The sequence below is a fragment of the Symphodus melops genome (genome assembly GCF_947650265.1).
Source record: "Symphodus melops genome assembly, chromosome: 22".
NCBI classification, from domain to species: domain Eukaryota; kingdom Metazoa; phylum Chordata; class Actinopteri; order Labriformes; family Labridae; genus Symphodus; species Symphodus melops.
Genome location: NC_136712.1, coordinates 930,881 through 948,581, shown reverse-complemented (window position 1 = coordinate 948,581; position 17,701 = coordinate 930,881). Strand labels below are relative to the sequence as shown.

Genomic DNA, 17,701 nt, shown 5'->3' with positions numbered 1-17,701 from the left:
GAAATGTATTCATAGAAGGTGACAATGGCAGCAGAATTAAATGCCACTTACTGTAATTTGCTTCTGATAATTATAAATTTGAAGCTTTTCAAGCTAACGTAACGTTAGCGCTACAAACCAACAGGTGACCGATGCAGAGCCGGCTAAACACTGAAGCTTCAGTGTCCACCACATGGCGACCTGCATGAGCATCCACTCTAGAAGTCAGGTGTAATGTCTAGAATTTAGACTGCAGTACCCATTTTAAACACTAGGTGTCAGAGCGGCATCGTGCTACTTTGTGCCAAAAAACCTTTAAACTTTTGGCATCTTTCAGGATTAGTTGTTAAAAACTCAGTGATGACTTGAACTGATTTCTGTAAATGTTTATTGCAGAATGAGCAGATTTATAATGAAAAAGGCACCATGAAAACTATACACATACAAATGCATTTAAACAGTGACTTCTCGCTAACACTTTTTTTCTGATTGGCTCTAGAACTTTTCGAGTACTAAGACAGTTCACTAAATACAGAAAATGCTTCTCTCATTAACAAACAGCGATCTATTCAGCTTCATTCATTTAAATTACTTCAGTGTATCGCTACAAATATTTTTCTATTTTTTCCCCACATTTTACATCCTTTACACAAAATGTTTTGAGACACTTATAAGTGCATTAGAGGAGCAAATAATCAATACAATCAATGCCACAGAGGTTCAAGAATGTACTGGCTGATTTTTGTACATCTTATATTCAAGCATTTACATGCATTCATATTTGTATGGTGTGTAAAACATTTTCTCCAGCTGGAGGATGATCTGGTGCTTCAGGCTGATCTGTGCAAACAGTCGTGGTGTTTTTAGTTTGTGCTTGTGTTAAAAAATGTTTTTAGTGTTTTTTGCTTAACCTTTAACTTATAAGCAGCTTTTGATGGCTTTCAGCAAACTAACAGAAAAGAGTTTGCTGCGAGTTGTGAAGTAAACGCAGATGTCGGAGTAATGGCAGAGGCAGTTTGCGGCCAGCACGGAGGACTAAGGGTGATTTGACCAAAGGGGCTAACGTTACGTGTTACGGAAGGCGCCAGACACTCGTTTTTTTCCGCATCGGTTCCCAGCTATTTTCTTGAGATCTCGCCTTCCTTGTATCGTAATCTCTGTGATGACACCACTGATTGTGACTACACGTTATAAGAGCTACATTAGAAAAGCTACTTTTTTTTTTTTTTAGCGTTTACGCGACACGTAACTTCAGGAGAAGTTGGTACAATTAAGTGGATTCGCTTCTGTGAAGTTTGATTGATCAGCTTTAAAAACTGTGAGTCTGAATCTTTTTACACATTTGATTCTTTACTCGCTTCCAGCAGAGGAACGTTTATATCATTTGTTGTGCAAAAACGCTGATCACCAAATATTAAACATCCGTTATCCTGCCGCTAACGCTAAATCACATCATGTACATAAATTATATATTATTATGGTTTTTTACAAGTAATCTGCAGTTCAGGAAAAATATTTTCCCGCCATTTTCTTTTCTGAGCGGCAGCGTCTTTTTACGATAGTGTCCAATGAGTAGCTAGCGCTCGCAGCAGGAAGCGCCTAGCGTGCCTTTTCGGAACGTTTCACCCTATTTAAACTTTTCAGAAAGGCTCCGTTGACGTCACTGCCGCTATTTTCAAAATGTTTGATATTCTCCGTAGTTTTTGTACCCCGACCTCTTTTCAGTTTCTGATCGGAAAATAAATCAATCTCAAATATATATGTATAAAAAAAACAAGGGAGCAGTGTTGGTCATACAGCATTGTTTACAGACTGTTGTCATGGAGACAGGACTGACGTGCAGCTCTTTTCTTCTCAGCGTGTTAACGCTTCATGCAAACGCTACAGAGCGCAGAGCCAACGCTTTTCTGCCCGAAGGAAGAAGAAAAAAAAAACACACTCAGACTTAGTTTGCTTTTTCAGTCCTTTTGTTCTATTAATTATATAATTTAAACTTTAAAGCAACTTTAGAATAAAAGAAAAAGTTGTGCTATGAAGATCAGATTTCTATCCGCCATAAATCTGAATTGTACATTTATATATATTTTTTATAGATTACCTTCAAAATATTCAATCCGACATTCGTCTTCTTTCGTTCTGTGTACATTTTTACGATCACCCTTTCTCCAGTTCGTGCCTCTTTTCATTCTTAATACATTCGAGTCAGAGTTTTTCACACATTCATCCGTGAGGAGCAGAGCGCAGATCACTTCATGGTACTAAAACACGAGGCACAAACTGGAGCTAATAACTTTCAAACATTAATACTGAGAGGTTTGCTTTGGAAAATAAACTTTTTACAAACACCAACCGAACGGTAGAGAAGCAAAAAACGATCCCCAAAAACGTGTTCAGGTGAACTTCAGGCAAACATGGCAGAATATTTCCTGTTTATCGGACGGTTCGACAGTCAGCCGTGTCGCTCTTCAAATGTTCCTACGGAGACGAGCTGAGGAGTTCCTGCCTGCGCCGCATGATCTTCACAAACTCGGCGTAGGTGGCCGCCGCCTGAGGATGGAAGAGTGCGAGAAAACAGCAGGCTGCAGTTTGATAAAAAATAAATAAAAAGTAAAGGAAGAAGAGAGAGGGAGAGGAAGCTCAGTGGGTGCTGCCTTCGTCAAAAGACTCCACCCCTGAATCACAGGTGCTGGCTGCCAGTTTCTCCTGCCGCCTCCTCATGATCTCCTGGAGCTCAGAGCCTGAACTCCTCTGGAGACGGAGACAGGAAAGGACAGAGGGGGAGGAGACAGAGCAGAGACAAACAACAAATTAGACCCTGAAACAAAAACATCCAACTGAAATCTTCACGTCTTTCTGCGTCTGAAGCGACTGAGCAGCTCTGGCAAATATCTACGAAGCGTCTCTGCCGACACGCTTCTCCTGAAAATCAGAAGATATTTAAAAAATCAGAGCACAGAGTTTCAGTTCAGAGCGTCAAAGCCCTGAAAGCTTTTTAGTGAAGGCTGCTGTAAGCTGCAAAGAACATGACGTCTGCAGTGCCAGCTGGAAGAGACAGAGGGCATGCTGGGAAACTGAGTACTTTAAGAGAGTTTAAAAACTGGTGGCATAAAGAGCAAATTCGTCAAAGATAATAGGTTAAAGACAGGAAGCATTTATTTGTATTTATTTTGTCCCTTCAGGCTCCCGTAGTCTCAGCACTCTGCTGCATCTTTGAATGTCTGATGACATCAAACACTGACCTTTGTCACCTTTCCTCTGAGCTGTTTGACCTCACTTTAGGATCCTTAACCACTTCCTGTTTCTGTGCTTAACTTCCTGTTATTCCTTCACAAGGGCCTTCATGAAACAAAAACTTAATATTTATCATTAGGGTGGTTGCCTGAAAGGCAAACCACACTACTACAATTGTTAATATTATTATTATTCCGCTTATTATATCCTCAAAACGGGCCGCGCTACTCCTCCCACAGCGTTTGCGCCACACACACAAGAAAGGTATCAAAACGACCGGCTCGGCCCCAAAAAGTGTGCTATTACTTTGTGGAAACCTCGGGCACACGGTTTGGACACAAATCAAGTTTAAGTGACAAAAAATTGGCCAAAATTTGCCCCATTCAAAGCAGATGGCAAAATTTGAAATCCTAGAGTGTAACGGCCAAAAACTTCAGTTTTGGAAACATATTTGTAAATCGCCATCCTGAAGTCATTGTTGCTCGCATATATAAACAAAATACATCAAAAGAAAGCTCTGAGTGTCCTCTCACTCATAAAGCAAAAAATAAAAACATAAAATGTTCCAGTCTCCCAGGAGAGACATTTGTTTGACAGTCACGCACCACATACACACACATTGGGCTCTCACTCTAACGGATGTCCAGAATTTCCCAGTATTCACTCATGTTTTGAAATTGCCACTGTGATCACAGTCTGAATGCTAGATGAAAATACAATACATCAAAACGTGCACCTATTTGTTATGTCGCTCACAGTCCAAACGGATTGGTGATACCATGTTTAGTTTTCAAGATATTTGAGGTTTTGCGAGCAGTGGTACGCCCATTCAAATACATTGATGGAATGTTCTGGCAGATCAAAGCTGAATGTCAAGTGAGCAGCAGGTGTTCAGAGTGAAGAGTGATGACATCATTGTTTCAGTGTGACAGAGTTCTGTCTCAGCTGTTAGATGGCACCATTCTTACTGCTGTCCCACACATGCACGCACACACAGACTCTCACGCACACACGGCAACCACCCTCACAATTTCTGCTGGAATTGTCTAGTTTCTACTGTAATGTGTTTGTAAGAGTCTCTTTAGGAAACATTTTAACATTTTAATCATTTCATTTAAAATACTTACTTGAGGCAGGAAAACTCATTTTTACAAGCTGGCTTTTGTTTCGTAGTTAATTCTTCAGTAATATTTAAAATCGGCGGTGCAATTGGTGACTGCTGTTAAAAGCTAAGCTAGCACACAGAACACAGGCGACTCTCTAGGTCTCATTCCAGCCAGGACAAGGTCTACTTCCTGGTGTCTACAGGTCGGGCGGGGTCAGAGGTCAACAGGTAAAGGTTAAGGTGCGGGGTCAGGTAGTTTAAGGAGGACTGACTGTTCGGCCACAGCAGGAGGACAAATATCAGCGCTACCTTAAAATGCTGCTACACATAAAACGCCCGCGGCTTCGTTCTGACGGCCAGAGGAGGTCACAGGTCAAGAAGGGTCAGTCCCAGGTGGAGCACTGACAGAATCCTGACTAGACTAAAGTCACGTCCGAATGAAAGGCCTTCACATCTGAGTGTTCGACTTGCTATAACTTTGGACTGTTTCACTTTGAATCTGGCCGACAGATCGAAGCCGAGCAGGACGACATTCATCCGAGAACACGATACCTGAACGACTGCGGTTACAGACTCAGAAGATCAAAGAAGCGTCAGAAGAAAACCTGCAGGTGGAGATAGACACCACACACCAGACCTTGCCAGAGTTTGGTGACAGAAAACTAAAAGACAGAAAAGACTAAAAAAAAAGAAAAAAAAAAAGGACTAGAAAAAGACCTGCGGCAGATGGGAACCAGATACACAAGACCTGATCTCTGCAGCGAGGTCTCTCTCTCTCTCTGTTTAAAATATGACTGAAAATCTGTTGTTTGTTTAAAGTTTGAATTAATACAACAGGCTGTGATAAAGCTGAGCCATCAAAAATCACAATAAAATCAAGAGAATAACTGTGCTGTTTTCTAACCTCATTTCTAATAATCCATCATTTCTTACTAATCAATATTCTCTCTGCTGCTCAGAGAAGCCGTCGAGGTCGCCCCTCTAATAATCTCTCTGTCAGAAGAAAGACATTTCTCAAACTTGATGTCACGACACGGACTCAATAGGAGCTGTTTTGTTTGTCGGTGACATCACGTTTGACCTTTGACCCACCTCCAGCGCCGCCTTCTGGACGGTGACCTGGCTGAAAACTCGAGCGCCGTCGTCGGGACACACCGTCTTCAGCTCCTCTTTGTTGAGAGAAAACAGCTGCGCTCCGGTCAGGACGCCCAGGCTGGTGATGGTGCTGCACGCAACATTTTTTTATTTTTTTTATTTTACATCATTCAGGTTGAATATTTTGCATATTTTTTTCCCCTCCGACGTTCAACAACTCAAACTCACACTGGACTGAAGCCTTTGGCCTCGAGCCACGCCTTCACGAGTTCTGGCGAGGAGTCATAGGTGATGCTGACGACCGGCATGCTGCTGCTGCGAGACGGCACCGGAAACTTCTTCTGAGCGCTGCGGCCTAAAGTCAGCCTGTGCATCAGCTCGTCCTGAACCTCCTCCATGTTGGATTTCCTGCCTGCAGGGGGCGATAAGGAGCAAACTTGTTTAATCACAGAGCGACTGTTGTGGATCATAAGATATCACGGCCTTGTCAGAGTGAAAACTGGGTGTTAACGATCTCTGATTCCTCTCTGGAACATTCTGGGACTCACGGTTGGCGTTCGCAGGTCTCTGGTTGTTGTTCTCTCTCATGGCGATGCTGCCGTTGTCGCTCGACGTGCTGCTGTTCTGTCGGCTGACGGCGCTGCTGCTGCTGGCCGCCATCTTCGGGGGCTCGGCGGCCGGAGGAGGCAGTGGCGGTGTGGGAAGCCTGGCGGGGGCTGGGGGAGGCGGCGTAGGAGCCGGAGGCATCGGAGTCACAACTGGCTTACTCGGGATGAAGTCGGTCCTGGACGTTTGTTTCTGACAGAGGACAGTTTTATTTTACTTTTTAAACTTGTTTGGTGATCTGCACAGAGACACAGTATGTTGTCTAGATTTCTGCTTTTACCTCGTTCAACTCTCCCAGTAATTGCTGACAACGTGAAATGAAAGAAAACATAAAACATGGCGGTGATGAGACATCAAATGAAAATGTTTGATTAAAAACAGCACCGCAAACTCACTGCAGAGAAATCTACAATCTGTGCGTCTATGAAAGTCTGGTGAGGAACTCTGCTAGAAAAATATTTAAAGGAACAGTCTGACGACCAGTTAGCATGTTAGCTTAGCATCAGAAATGGCTAGAAAAGCAGCCAATATTATGTTGATAAGATTGTAGTAATAGAGAGCTAACATTTATAACTTTGCTGTCTGTAGTTAACTGATGCTATCCATGAGTGTGTTAGCTTAGCTTAGCTAACAGCAGGGGAGATACAGATGTAAGACAGGACTTGTTTATTGTCGATAAGCACGAAGACCAGAGGCAGCGTAACACTGCTAGCGTAGCACTGCTAGCATAGCTGTGTTAAGAGTGAAATAAATCTATCTATCTAAATTGTAGGGAAAAGAAAATTGAAAAGTTTACTTTATTTTAAAGCCGTTAGCATTAAGCTATAAAACCTAAAAATGTGAGACTGTTCCTTTAAAAAACAAATCACAGCAAATCACACGGGAGTCTGAAAAAAAATAAAATAAACTACAGCAGAAAGTTCTGGAAACTAAGAAACAGTCGTCTCATCTCATCGTACCTTAAACAACTCAAACTCTTTCTTTGGCATCATGAGCTTCAAAATAAAGACAGTAAAGAAAATTAGCCTCAGTGAGTTACCTGTGTAATGTTACCTGTACAGTGTTACCTGTATAGTGTTACCTGTGTAATGTTACCTGTGCAGTGTTACCTGTGTAATGTTACCTGTACAGTGTTACCTGTGGTGTTACCTGTGTAGTGTTACCTGTGTAATGTTACCTGTGTAATGTTACCTGTGAACAGTGTTACCTGTGTAATGTTACCTGTGTAATGTTACCTGTGAACAGTGTTACCTGTATAGTGTTACCTGTACAGTGTTACCTGTATAGTGTTACCTGTATAGTGTTACCTGTACAGTGTTACCTGCACAGTGTTACCTGTACAGTGTTACCTGCACAGTGTTACCTGTATAGTGTTACCTGTGTAATGTTACCTGTGTAATGTTACCTGTGAACAGTGTTACCTGTGTAATGTTACCTGTACAGTGTTACCTGTATAGTGCTACCTGTGAACAGTGTTACCTGTGTAATGTTACCTGTACAGTGTTACCTGTACAGTGTTACCTGTATAGTGCTACCTGTACAGTGTTACCTGTACAGTGTTACCTGTACAGTTTTACCTCTATAGTGTTACCTGTATAGTGCTACCTGTACAGTGTTACCTGTACAGTGTTACCTGTACAGTGTTACCTGTATAGTGCTACCTGTACAGTGTTACCTGTACAGTGTTACCTGTACAGTTTTACCTCTATAGTGTTACCTGTATAGTGCTACCTGTACAGTGTTACCTGTACAGTGTTACCTGTACAGTTTTACCTGTACAGTGTTACCTGTGTAATGTTACCTGTATAGTGTTACCTGTACAGTGTTACCTGTACAGTGTTACCTGTGTAATGTTACCTGTATAGTGTTACCTGTACAGTTTTACCTGTATAGTGTTACCTGTACAGTGTTACCTGTACAGTGTTACCTGTATAGTGTTACCTGTACAGTGTTACCTGTACAGTGTTACCTGTACAGTGTTACCTGTATAGTGTTACCTGTATAGTGTGGCTGTATATCGGCTCTCCTCTGCCGGCGATGTCGACGGCTTTGGTGATCTCCAGGATGTTGTTTGGCACGTAGCCCGACGCCCCGCAGCCGTTACGAACCTTCCACCACTGCTTCCTGTCGTCCAGAACCTGCCAGACACAGCGCGGGGTTCAAACAACAAACTCACGCCTTTACTCTGAAAACAAATCAACAAACGATCTTCAACACGGTTACCTCGACGACCTCGTCTTTGATCACCGACAGCTCCGTGTTGTTTCTCGCCACAAAGTCGTATTTCGATTTGGCAAACAGAGTTTGTTGGCTTCGGCTGTCGGCGTCAAAACTCCTGAAACATAGTCAAGGACACACACACACACACACACACACACACACACACACACACACACACACACACACACACACACACACACACACACACACACACACACACACACACACACACACACACACACACACACACACACACACACACACACACGATTACTTAGTGTAATTATTTATAAATAAAAGTGGTTTACACACAAAAACACAAACATGCAAGAACACGCTAACACATGGACACGCACGAACACGCACGAGCACACGCCAGGTGAGAATAACTATGACGGTTCGTAACGTCAGACACATGAACATCTTATCGGCGTTTGAAGCCGTGGAGAAGCGTCCCAACTTTAGATCGAAATCAAGAGCGATTAATAGAAACCAAAGATTTGAATCAAGATGAATTCAGATTTCAGAGGTGAACAAAAGACGAGAGGAGAAGAGAGAAACTCAGGCGTGGGATCAGTTCTCCAGGGCGTCATGTGACCTCAGGTTTACCCGTCTGCTTGGCGGCTGACGGCGTTTTTAAAAGCAGCCACGGCGACGTCCTGATCCAGGATCTGTAAGCGTTTGTAGGAGGAGTTAAAGGCGTACCCGTCAGCAGGAGGGAAGGTCTGCACGGCGGTCTGCTGCACACACACACGCACACACACACACACACACACACACACACACACACACACACGGACACAGAGTCAGACATCACAGACATGTTGTTTTTATGAACTGTGCGGACGTGTGTGACGGTTCAGATCAGACCTCCTGGTTCAGCCGGGCCCTGAGCTCCTCGTGTCTCCTGATCTCTGCGTTGGCGAGACTCTCTGCGAGCTGGTTCAGCTCCTCTCTGGACGGAGCCGCTGCCACACTCGCCGGGAGCACCGGAGGCTCCCAGCCATCCCGAAACCTCAGCACACAGGGGGGGAAGTAGTGATCCTTTGGCCACTCCAACCTGCACAGAAGTTAAAGGACCAATCAGAGAGCTGCTCTCCTCCTGTGTGATCATGAAGGAAACCTGCTGTGTTGAAGCTTCTCTGACAACAATGCAGCAGCCAGTATGTCCTCCTTCTAACTTTAGATTCTGCTCCTGAATGCTCTGGATCTGATTGGACCAGAGAAGGTAGGCGGGGCTTTGAAGGCCGTTTTGGACGCCCCTGGGTTTGCCAGATATGAGAGCAGTTATCAGGTGAACAGGTGTTGCAGCGATGGAAGCGGGCAGTGGAACTGCTTCAGATAGAAGTGATTGTACCCGAGCTAAAAAGCCTCTGCATGTTTCTAATAAGCTCCAGCAGCAGAAAGCTGCTCAAACTAGGATCAATGTTGGAGATGAAACATGGAGAGAGGTTAGAACGCAGAAAGCTTTACAGACCCATGCAGAGCTGGCTAAACACTGAAGCTACAGTGTCCACCACATGCAGAGCTGGCTAAACACTGAAGCTACAGTGTCTCTACATGCAGAGCTGGCTAAACACTGAAGCTACAGTGTCCACCACATGCAGAGCTGGCTAAACACTGAAGCTACAGTGTCCACCACATGCAGAGCTGGCAAAACACTGAAGCTACAGTGTCCACCACATGCAGAGCTGGCTAAACACTGAAGCTACAGTGTCTCTACATGCAGAGCTGGCTAAACACTGAAGCTACAGTGTCTCTACATGCAGAGCTGGCTAAACACTGAAGCTACAGTGTCTCTACATGCAGAGCTGGCTAAACACTGAAGCTACAGTGACTCTACATGCAGAGCTGGCTAAACACTGAAGCTACAGTGTCCACCACATGCAGAGCTGGCTAAACACTGAAGCTACAGTGTCTCTACATGCAGAGCTAGCTAAACACTGAAGCTACAGTGTCTCTACATGCAGAGCTGGCTAAACACTGAAGCTACAGTGTCCACCACATGCTGACCTGTGCAGAGTGAAATGCAAACAGAATCTAGTGAAAAATGTTTTGTAGTATTTTGTTTATGTCGGGTTCTTCAGCCTCCTCCCGCTCTACCTCACCTGCACTTGGTCCAGCCGTCTCCCAGGGCGACCCACAGGTGTCTCTCCTCTGCCGTCCCCGAGCCATGCAGGAAGTCGATGGACTCCCTGGTGAGCAGAGGAACCAGGATGCTGCGAGCGAGATCCACGCTGCCGGACGCCTGCACCACCTGCAAGCAGCGACAGAGAGGAGGGGGGGTCGAGCTGCAGCACACTCTGAGGAGCTCTTACTTCTGAATGAGAACGGCGCTCAGACTGACCATCTTGAGAGGAGTGAACAGGAAGTGGAGCAGGTCGTCGGCGCTCGGGTTCTGGATGTGATCCTTCAGTTTCCCCTGCAGGTTGGAGTCAGGTGAGATCAGAGAGTTTGAATGTGTGTGAATAAAATGTTTGTTCATGTAATGAGATGATGAGGAGGCTCGTACCAGCTGGTTGAAGGCGTGTTTGAACTTCTGCAGACAGTCGATAAACTCGTCCTCACTGGGAGGCTGCGAGCGCAGAGTCAGGACGCCCTCTGGTGGACAAACGTCAGAAAAACATCCTCAGACTCTTTTTATGTCATTTAAAGACTCTTTTCTCTCCTGCTGCTGTTTGACTTTGTTTTTCACTTCAGGTGTCCCTCAGGTGTCTCACCTCCCGGTCCTCTCTTCTTCCCCTTCTTCGTCTTCTTCCTCCTGGCGAGCTCCTCAAACGCCTCGGCGGCTTTCTGAAGTTTGGTGACAAAGAACTCGATGTCGTCCAGGAGGTGGTTCAGGATTTGCTGCCAAATCAAAGTCAGACATCGAGCATGTTTAGAGAGAGAGAGAGAGGTTTTTTATTTTAAGTGGTTTGAGTCACATCTGAGATGATTCTGAACGGATCGAGCGACAATGATTAAACATGAACAAACAGATCAGAGGTCAGTTTTTCCCACGGCGCTCACATCTGAACGTCTTCGTTATGTAAGAGGATTTTCCCTGAAAGCTCTCCCGTCTCTGATTACATCCAAATAAAATTCTTCAATCAGCTTAAGTCTCGTTTTCTATTGTCCCGTGAACTCGAGTGACCCCAGATTTAAACTCCACCAGCTGCTGCTCTCAGATCAGTCCCAAACACGAAAGGATCAAAACCGCTCGTTTGTGACTCACCACGTCTCGGTCCACTCGGGCCGCCGTCATCTCGCCCGGACCGTCCTCCAAAGACATCTGTCTCTGCTTCTCGTCTGACACGACAAAAACACAACCTGATTAATGTTCAAAGACGGAGTCGGAAGATTTGAACCTAAATCATGACATCACTCACAGTCTTGCTGCTCATTGGTCCAGGCCGACCATGCGGCCGCTCGACTCTTTACGTCCAGCTGATTGGACGTCAGCGGAGGTTCGGGGGCGGGAGCGGCGGGCGGAGGAGGGATGACGCCGTCGCTCTTTAAAATCATCCTGTAAACAGACAAGAAGAGTGAGCCAATCAGCTGTCAGGATGAGACCACAGGTGTTGCTGCTGATTGGTTCTTACTTCAGTGCTTCTGGTCTCCTCTTCACTTTGCCTCCTTTGGCATCGATCATGGCACTTTCGATGTCGGCGTGTATCAGATTCGCCTGAAAGAAACGTCAGACAAAAAAAAAAAAAAAAAGATTTAAAAAAAACTTTATCAAATTGTTCGAAAACGTAAACTTTACGAGAGCGGGTGTTTTGAAACAACAAGTTTACATCATCTTGTCATTGTGTCAGCTTTACACGCTTGGTCTACCTTGATGTCGTCACACTGGAACAGATGGAGGTCCGGTTTGGACTGACCCGAGTCTTTACACACCAGAGCCAAGATGGAGTCGTAGCTGCAGGCGCTCATCACGGCCTGGCAGTGCTGGATCGTCCCCACGGGGAAATTCTCCAACTCGTTCTGAAAACACCAAGTTTATAAAATCACTTTTTGATTTGTTTTGCTGATTCTGTGTTCAGAAAGGATCTTTAAGCGTTTAAATCTTCAGATGAAGAATCCGACCTTGGTCTCCTGGTCGATGAGGCTGACCGTCTTCTCCTCCACCTGCAGCAACATCTCCTGAGTCCAGACTTTCCCTTTAGCGTCCAGCAGACGGAGACGTCGGATCCCATCGTCCACCGTGATCATCCCGTCTTTACGGTCCAACACGAACGTGGTCAGGTGCTGAGCGTCAGGCGGGAGATAACACCGTTACCGTGGCAACCAAAACCCCCCCCCCCCATATAAGTGGGCATGGTGTTGTTTTTAATCCTAAAAGGTTTCTCACCTCCACGTGATACTGCGACGTGTCCGTCAGGCTGTTGATGCTGGTTTTGGTGAAATGTTTTCTTTGTTCTGAAAACAAAACAAAATAAAACGACGTGAACTCACGAGAACATTTCTGCACGCCGTCCAAGCAGGAAGTCGATTTGGCTTCAAATCAAGACTCTGCAGATTATTATTCTTTATTATGTCAGAAATAATGACTTCTAAACAAACTTTCTCTCAGTAAACATGAAGGAGAAAATATTTCAATCTTTATTTGAAACCTTTTTCTGACTTTTGAGTGAAATAACTTCATATCTGAACCAAACTGAAAACTTCCTGTTCGGAGCGACAAACATGACGAGGAGAAGAAGGGTGAAAACACAAACACACACTCAACACAGAAGAAATGAAGTTTAACAGAAAGTTTGTTAAACTCTAATTCTACAGAATAGTTTCCAAAAAATTACAGATTTTCAAAGTCCAACTGAAATCACAAAATTATTTTGTTTCTGCAGCTCAGTCTTTAAAAAAAAAAAAAAAAAAAAAGATTTCAAGATGAAACCTTCTCGTAGAAAAGATCTTAAAAAAAATAAAAAGGTCACATAATGTGTGATAGTTTGTTTCAGATGGACTTCAGAGTTGAAGTGGGGCATCGGGGCGTTTGGGTTTCGGGGCATCGGGGCGTTTGGGTTTCGGGGCATCGGGGCGTTTGGGTTGCAGGACGGTCGGGACGTTCAGGTGTTTGAGGGATTAAGGACGTTTGAACTTACTCAAACTGTGTGTAAAGAAGCTGTGACTCCATTTGTCCACGGAGACGTTAAAGTGACCTACACGACCAGAGTCAGCCATTACTAATAATCACAAATTACTAATTACTAATAATCACAAACGTCATCCAGACTCCATTTAGGGAGCGTCAACATTTGTTCAGATGTGACTCTGTTCATCAGACGCTAAACTCCAGAAACCATTCAGTTAAAACAAGAAAATATCATGAAGACGTGTGTGTGTGAAGTTATACTGACACACACACACACACACACACACATTAAAGAAAGCTGCTTTAACAACATGGCTCTTATTTTTCCACAAACGCTCCAAAATCCTCAAATCTCAAATGTTCAGTTTTTAAAACGAGGCCGTTAAAGTGAAGTTATTATGTTTATATGGACGATGGAGGGATTTTAGGGAAATCATAAAACAAATCTTTATAATGGGAAAACCAGTATTTGACTTGGACAGTATTCAAAGAGGTCGGCCGTGTTTGGAAGAACTTGAAAAAAACAAATAAAAGGTGAGAAATAAGAGCCAGGTTATCAAACTTTAAAACACACTCGTCTCACTTTGACTTTTCTTTTTATGTTTGGCAGACGGGCGCAGGAAGTACATTTCATCTGATCCTGAAAATAAACATCAAATACGATTTAAAGAAAGGTTCCCTCTCCGTCTCCTCACAGCTCTCTGCGTCCATCAACAGGAACACCAAGACTGGTCACATGGGACGACCGAGCAGCCAATGAATGAGGAGAGAGAGGCAGAGCGTGTCTGATCACCTCTCAGACCGGGTCCCAGTCTGATCACCTGTCAGACCGGGTCCCAGTCTGATCACCTGTCAGACCGGGTCCCAGTCTGATCACCTCTCAGACCAGGTCCCAGTCTGATCACCTGTCAGACCAGGTCCCAGTCTGATCCCCTGTTTAAAACGCTGGTTTTTTGATTAGACTCACCGTAGAGAGCTTTGGCACTGGACTTGGCTTTATTGTTGGAGGGCTCAGGAGAGCCATGGCCACTGAGAGAGAGAGAGAGAGAGAGAGAGAGAGAGAGAGGAGGGGGGAGAGAGAGAGAGTTACACTTCCAACACTTTCTCTCTGGTTCATGTTCCTGCTGTGCTGAGATTCGCTGATTGGCTGACACCATGGACATGTTTCAGTGTGTGTAACCATAGCAACCACAGGGGCTCAGACTCTTTATTCTGTCCTGCGTGTGTGTGTGTGTGTGTGTGTGTGTGTGTAAACTCGTGCTGAATCTGACATCAGACTGGCGTCAGTGTCTGAACCCGTGCGTTTGGCGGCGTGGGACTTAACGTGTGAGGTGCCAGCAGGCGACGAGCGCGGCGTCTGCTCAGATAGAGTGTCCCCTCTCTGTAACAGGATATTTTCACACAGTCACACTTTTCATTCTGACGGATCAATAATTAACACGAGTGATTCACGCCGATGACGGAGTGAACAGCAGGACGACTTCAGGCTGTAAATACACCCGGCTCAACGGCCTTATTTCAAACTGCAGAAGAAGAAACGCAGGAGACGTCAGTGAATCTCCTTCGTTCGTCTAATTCAACGTTTGACCCTCGTACTGATTCACCTCCTGCTCCGCGCTCCGCTTCAACGACCTCGTTCTGCAGCAGCCACGTTAATGATGTGAAATTAGCACCGCTGATTAAATGATGCTGAGAGGGGGCGGGGCTTAGGTTTCACTCTGCACACACTACACGCCGTTTACTGTCTCACAATTACTGCATTAACCATGCAGAGCTGGCTAAACACTGAAGCTACAATGTCCACCACATGCAGAGCTGGCTAAACACTGAAGCTACAGTGTGCACCACATGCAGAGCTGGCTAAACACTGAAGCTACAGTGTCCACCACATGCTGAGCTGGCTAAACACTGAAGCTACACTGTCCACCACATGCAGAGCTGGCTAAACACTGAAGCTACAGTGTCCACCCCATGCAGAGCTGGCTAAACACTGAAGCTACAGTGTCCACCACATGCAGAGCTGGCTAAACACTGAAGCTACAGTGTCCACCACATGCAGAGCTGGCTAAACACTGAAGCTACAGTGCCTACCACATGGTGACCTGTGTGAGAGGAGGGGGGGGAGACAGCTCTCTGTGATGATTAGAGTTTAGACTGCAGTACTCATTTTGAGCACTAGGGGGCAGAGTGACATGTCGACAGCTGTGCAGGTGACACTGACTTGATCTGTGAGCTGTAGGAGCCGAAGATGCCCGAGGCGAGAGCTGGAGGATCATATCCGTTCATCCTGCTTCACAGTGGACGCTCCGCTGCAACAACAAAAAACACACAGAGACAAAAACTGTTAGTATGCAGTTCACATGTTATTGAGTTTATATCATCATGCTCACCAACACAGTTACATGTCAACATGCTGTCTTTGTAATCATGTGCAGAGCTGCAGCTCTTTCAGAACAGATCCACCAAACGGCGTGATGCAGCGTTTAGCTTCACTGAACACATCATCACCGCCGCCCTCCAGAACCTCCAGAACCTCCACTGGCTCCCTGTTCCCAAACCAGTCAAGTTCAAAGTCCAACAACCAGCCCCCCCCACCTCCCCCCCCTGGAACTCTAACCCCCAAACACCTCCAGGACTGTACAGACCTGCCACTGTTCAAATCCCTGTATTATAATCATTACTATTATTATTACTATTATTGTTATGAGACATGCAATATGCAAGTTTTGCAAAAAAAAAAAAAAACTACAGCAAGACGACCGTCCTCGTGTCTGTGCTCTCCCACGCAACATGCAAACACTGTTCTTATTAAACTGGGACTGATTTACTCCCAGTATGAGACTGAGTCTGCAAACAGGAGCAGCTTTATGAGAACATCTCATCAGGTCAAACACCCCCCCCCCCCCCCTCTGTCGTCTCATTAACAAATCATTAAAACCTTCCTGCAGTAAAATGTCACATCAGGCTGAAATTAAAAGAGCTGCACACAAAGAGTCCCCGGGGTGATTTATGAGCGTGCTCAGTGCGTCTCTGTGTGCGGTCGCAGCTCCTGTATGTACAGTGCAGACACGTGTGATTACTTTTCCCAGGACTCCATGTTTTTATTCAGCCCGGGGGGACGACACACACGGACTCCATTTTGGACTCCGTATCCATGACAACGGCAGAGTGAAACCTGCGAGGCGGCGCTCGGGGCAGAGAAGAGCTCAGGCTCACATCCTTCAGTGCTTCACTGTGAATCAGAGAGAAGCAGGAAGTCTTCACGTGTCCGATCAGAGAGGAATCAATACGGGCTTTACTTCTCTATCCTGTTCAAACTCTGATCGCTGAGTAAACATTTACTCGACCTTTGAGATGGTTGATCAGCTTTTACCTTCAAGAGATTTTCACAATAAAAGAAGTCATTAGCTTGGCTTTACAGGAGAAAAAAACAAAACAAACAACGAAGAACAAATACAGAAATATGAAGCGAGTTCAGCAGGTTGTTTTTAAAATGTTAAAGCTGCTCGAAGCCGATGTTTAGATACGTGTGATAGTTTTTAAATCGACTGCATATTAAGATGGACGGAGAAAAAGCTCCCTGGAAGTGAGGCGATAAAACCAGCACAAAGAAATGTTGCTCTGACCAAGCCAATAAAAACACATCGGAGAGTTTTTAATAATTTGAGGAAACGTGCTTATTAAAGGTCATTTCCTGGTTGGTTAATGTTTCTCTTTTCTTTCAAGGCAGAACAAACCAACTCAAAGCGCTTTGTTGACGCCATCATACGAGGCCACTTTCCTCGTCACCGATTGGACTTGAGATCATAGATGATGTTTAATCAAGCAGGTCAGAATAAAGTCAGCTGTTAAACTCTAACTCGTGTTCAAACACGCTTTTAATGAGTCACCAAACAGGAAGTTCAGCGCCCATAAAGATAAAAGATCTAAACTGGTGTGTTTTATAACTCCACTTAAAGTTCAAACATACATCACACTGGAGTTTATTCTAATGTACAAAGAGAGAACTTCTTTAGCAGCTGACATGGTGGGATTTTACTCCTTTAAGTTTGCCTCGTCGTTATGGAAAGGTCAAAGAGTTAAAGGGGACATATTCTGAAAAATCCACTTTTAATGTGTTTGAACCTTTATTGGAGTAACCTGAGAGTCTACTGACCCACAACATGTGAAATAAATCCATCCAGTCCTTTTGTTTGTGGTCTGCAGAAGTCTGACAACAGAGAGAAAAAGCCCTGTTTCTAATGTGCTCCCCTTGTGATGTCACAGTGGGATTCTAGAAAAAAAAAAATCCCCTCTCCTCCCCTGGTATCTCCACCCGTGGACTTCACCTCCAGACTACAGAAACACTTCTGAGCAGGTCCGCCATAATATTTTCGCTAGTGAAGGAGTGA

At 44.8% G+C, this 17,701-nt stretch overlaps 1 protein-coding gene across 5 annotated transcripts in view; it reads right to left on the bottom strand.

The window, feature by feature from the left end:
• Positions 1-350: 350 nt before the first annotated feature.
• Positions 351-17,701, bottom strand: part of eps8a (EGFR pathway substrate 8a, signaling adaptor) — a 25,607-nt gene continuing 8,256 nt past the window's right edge. The window contains exons 2-23 of one of the 5 annotated variants that reach the window (XM_079334762.1): positions 15,532-15,619; positions 14,278-14,339; positions 12,570-12,637; positions 12,305-12,466; positions 12,053-12,202; positions 11,818-11,900; positions 11,605-11,741; positions 11,451-11,524; positions 10,957-11,083; positions 10,749-10,837; positions 10,584-10,658; positions 10,345-10,493; positions 9,107-9,296; positions 8,846-8,973; positions 8,240-8,351; positions 8,014-8,154; positions 6,976-7,011; positions 6,297-6,320; positions 5,959-6,208; positions 5,639-5,822; positions 5,408-5,540; positions 351-2,727 (exon numbers count right to left, since the gene is read on the bottom strand). In XM_079334762.1, the coding sequence (XP_079190888.1) occupies positions 2,617-2,727; positions 5,408-5,540; positions 5,639-5,822; positions 5,959-6,208; positions 6,297-6,320; positions 6,976-7,011; positions 8,014-8,154; positions 8,240-8,351; positions 8,846-8,973; positions 9,107-9,296; positions 10,345-10,493; positions 10,584-10,658; positions 10,749-10,837; positions 10,957-11,083; positions 11,451-11,524; positions 11,605-11,741; positions 11,818-11,900; positions 12,053-12,202; positions 12,305-12,466; positions 12,570-12,637; positions 14,278-14,339; positions 15,532-15,596 (2,550 nt within the window). In that variant the 5' untranslated portion in view covers positions 15,597-15,619 and the 3' untranslated portion in view covers positions 351-2,616. Of the gene's footprint in view, positions 2,728-4,267; positions 4,921-5,407; positions 5,541-5,638; positions 5,823-5,958; positions 6,209-6,296; positions 6,321-6,975; positions 7,012-8,013; positions 8,155-8,239; positions 8,352-8,845; positions 8,977-9,106; positions 9,297-10,344; positions 10,494-10,583; positions 10,659-10,748; positions 10,838-10,956; positions 11,084-11,450; positions 11,525-11,604; positions 11,742-11,817; positions 11,901-12,052; positions 12,203-12,304; positions 12,467-12,569; positions 12,638-14,277; positions 14,340-15,531; positions 15,620-17,701 lie in introns of those variants that run through there. The other 4 variants (XM_079334761.1, XM_079334765.1, XM_079334763.1 and 1 more) reach the window with 4 other exon arrangements.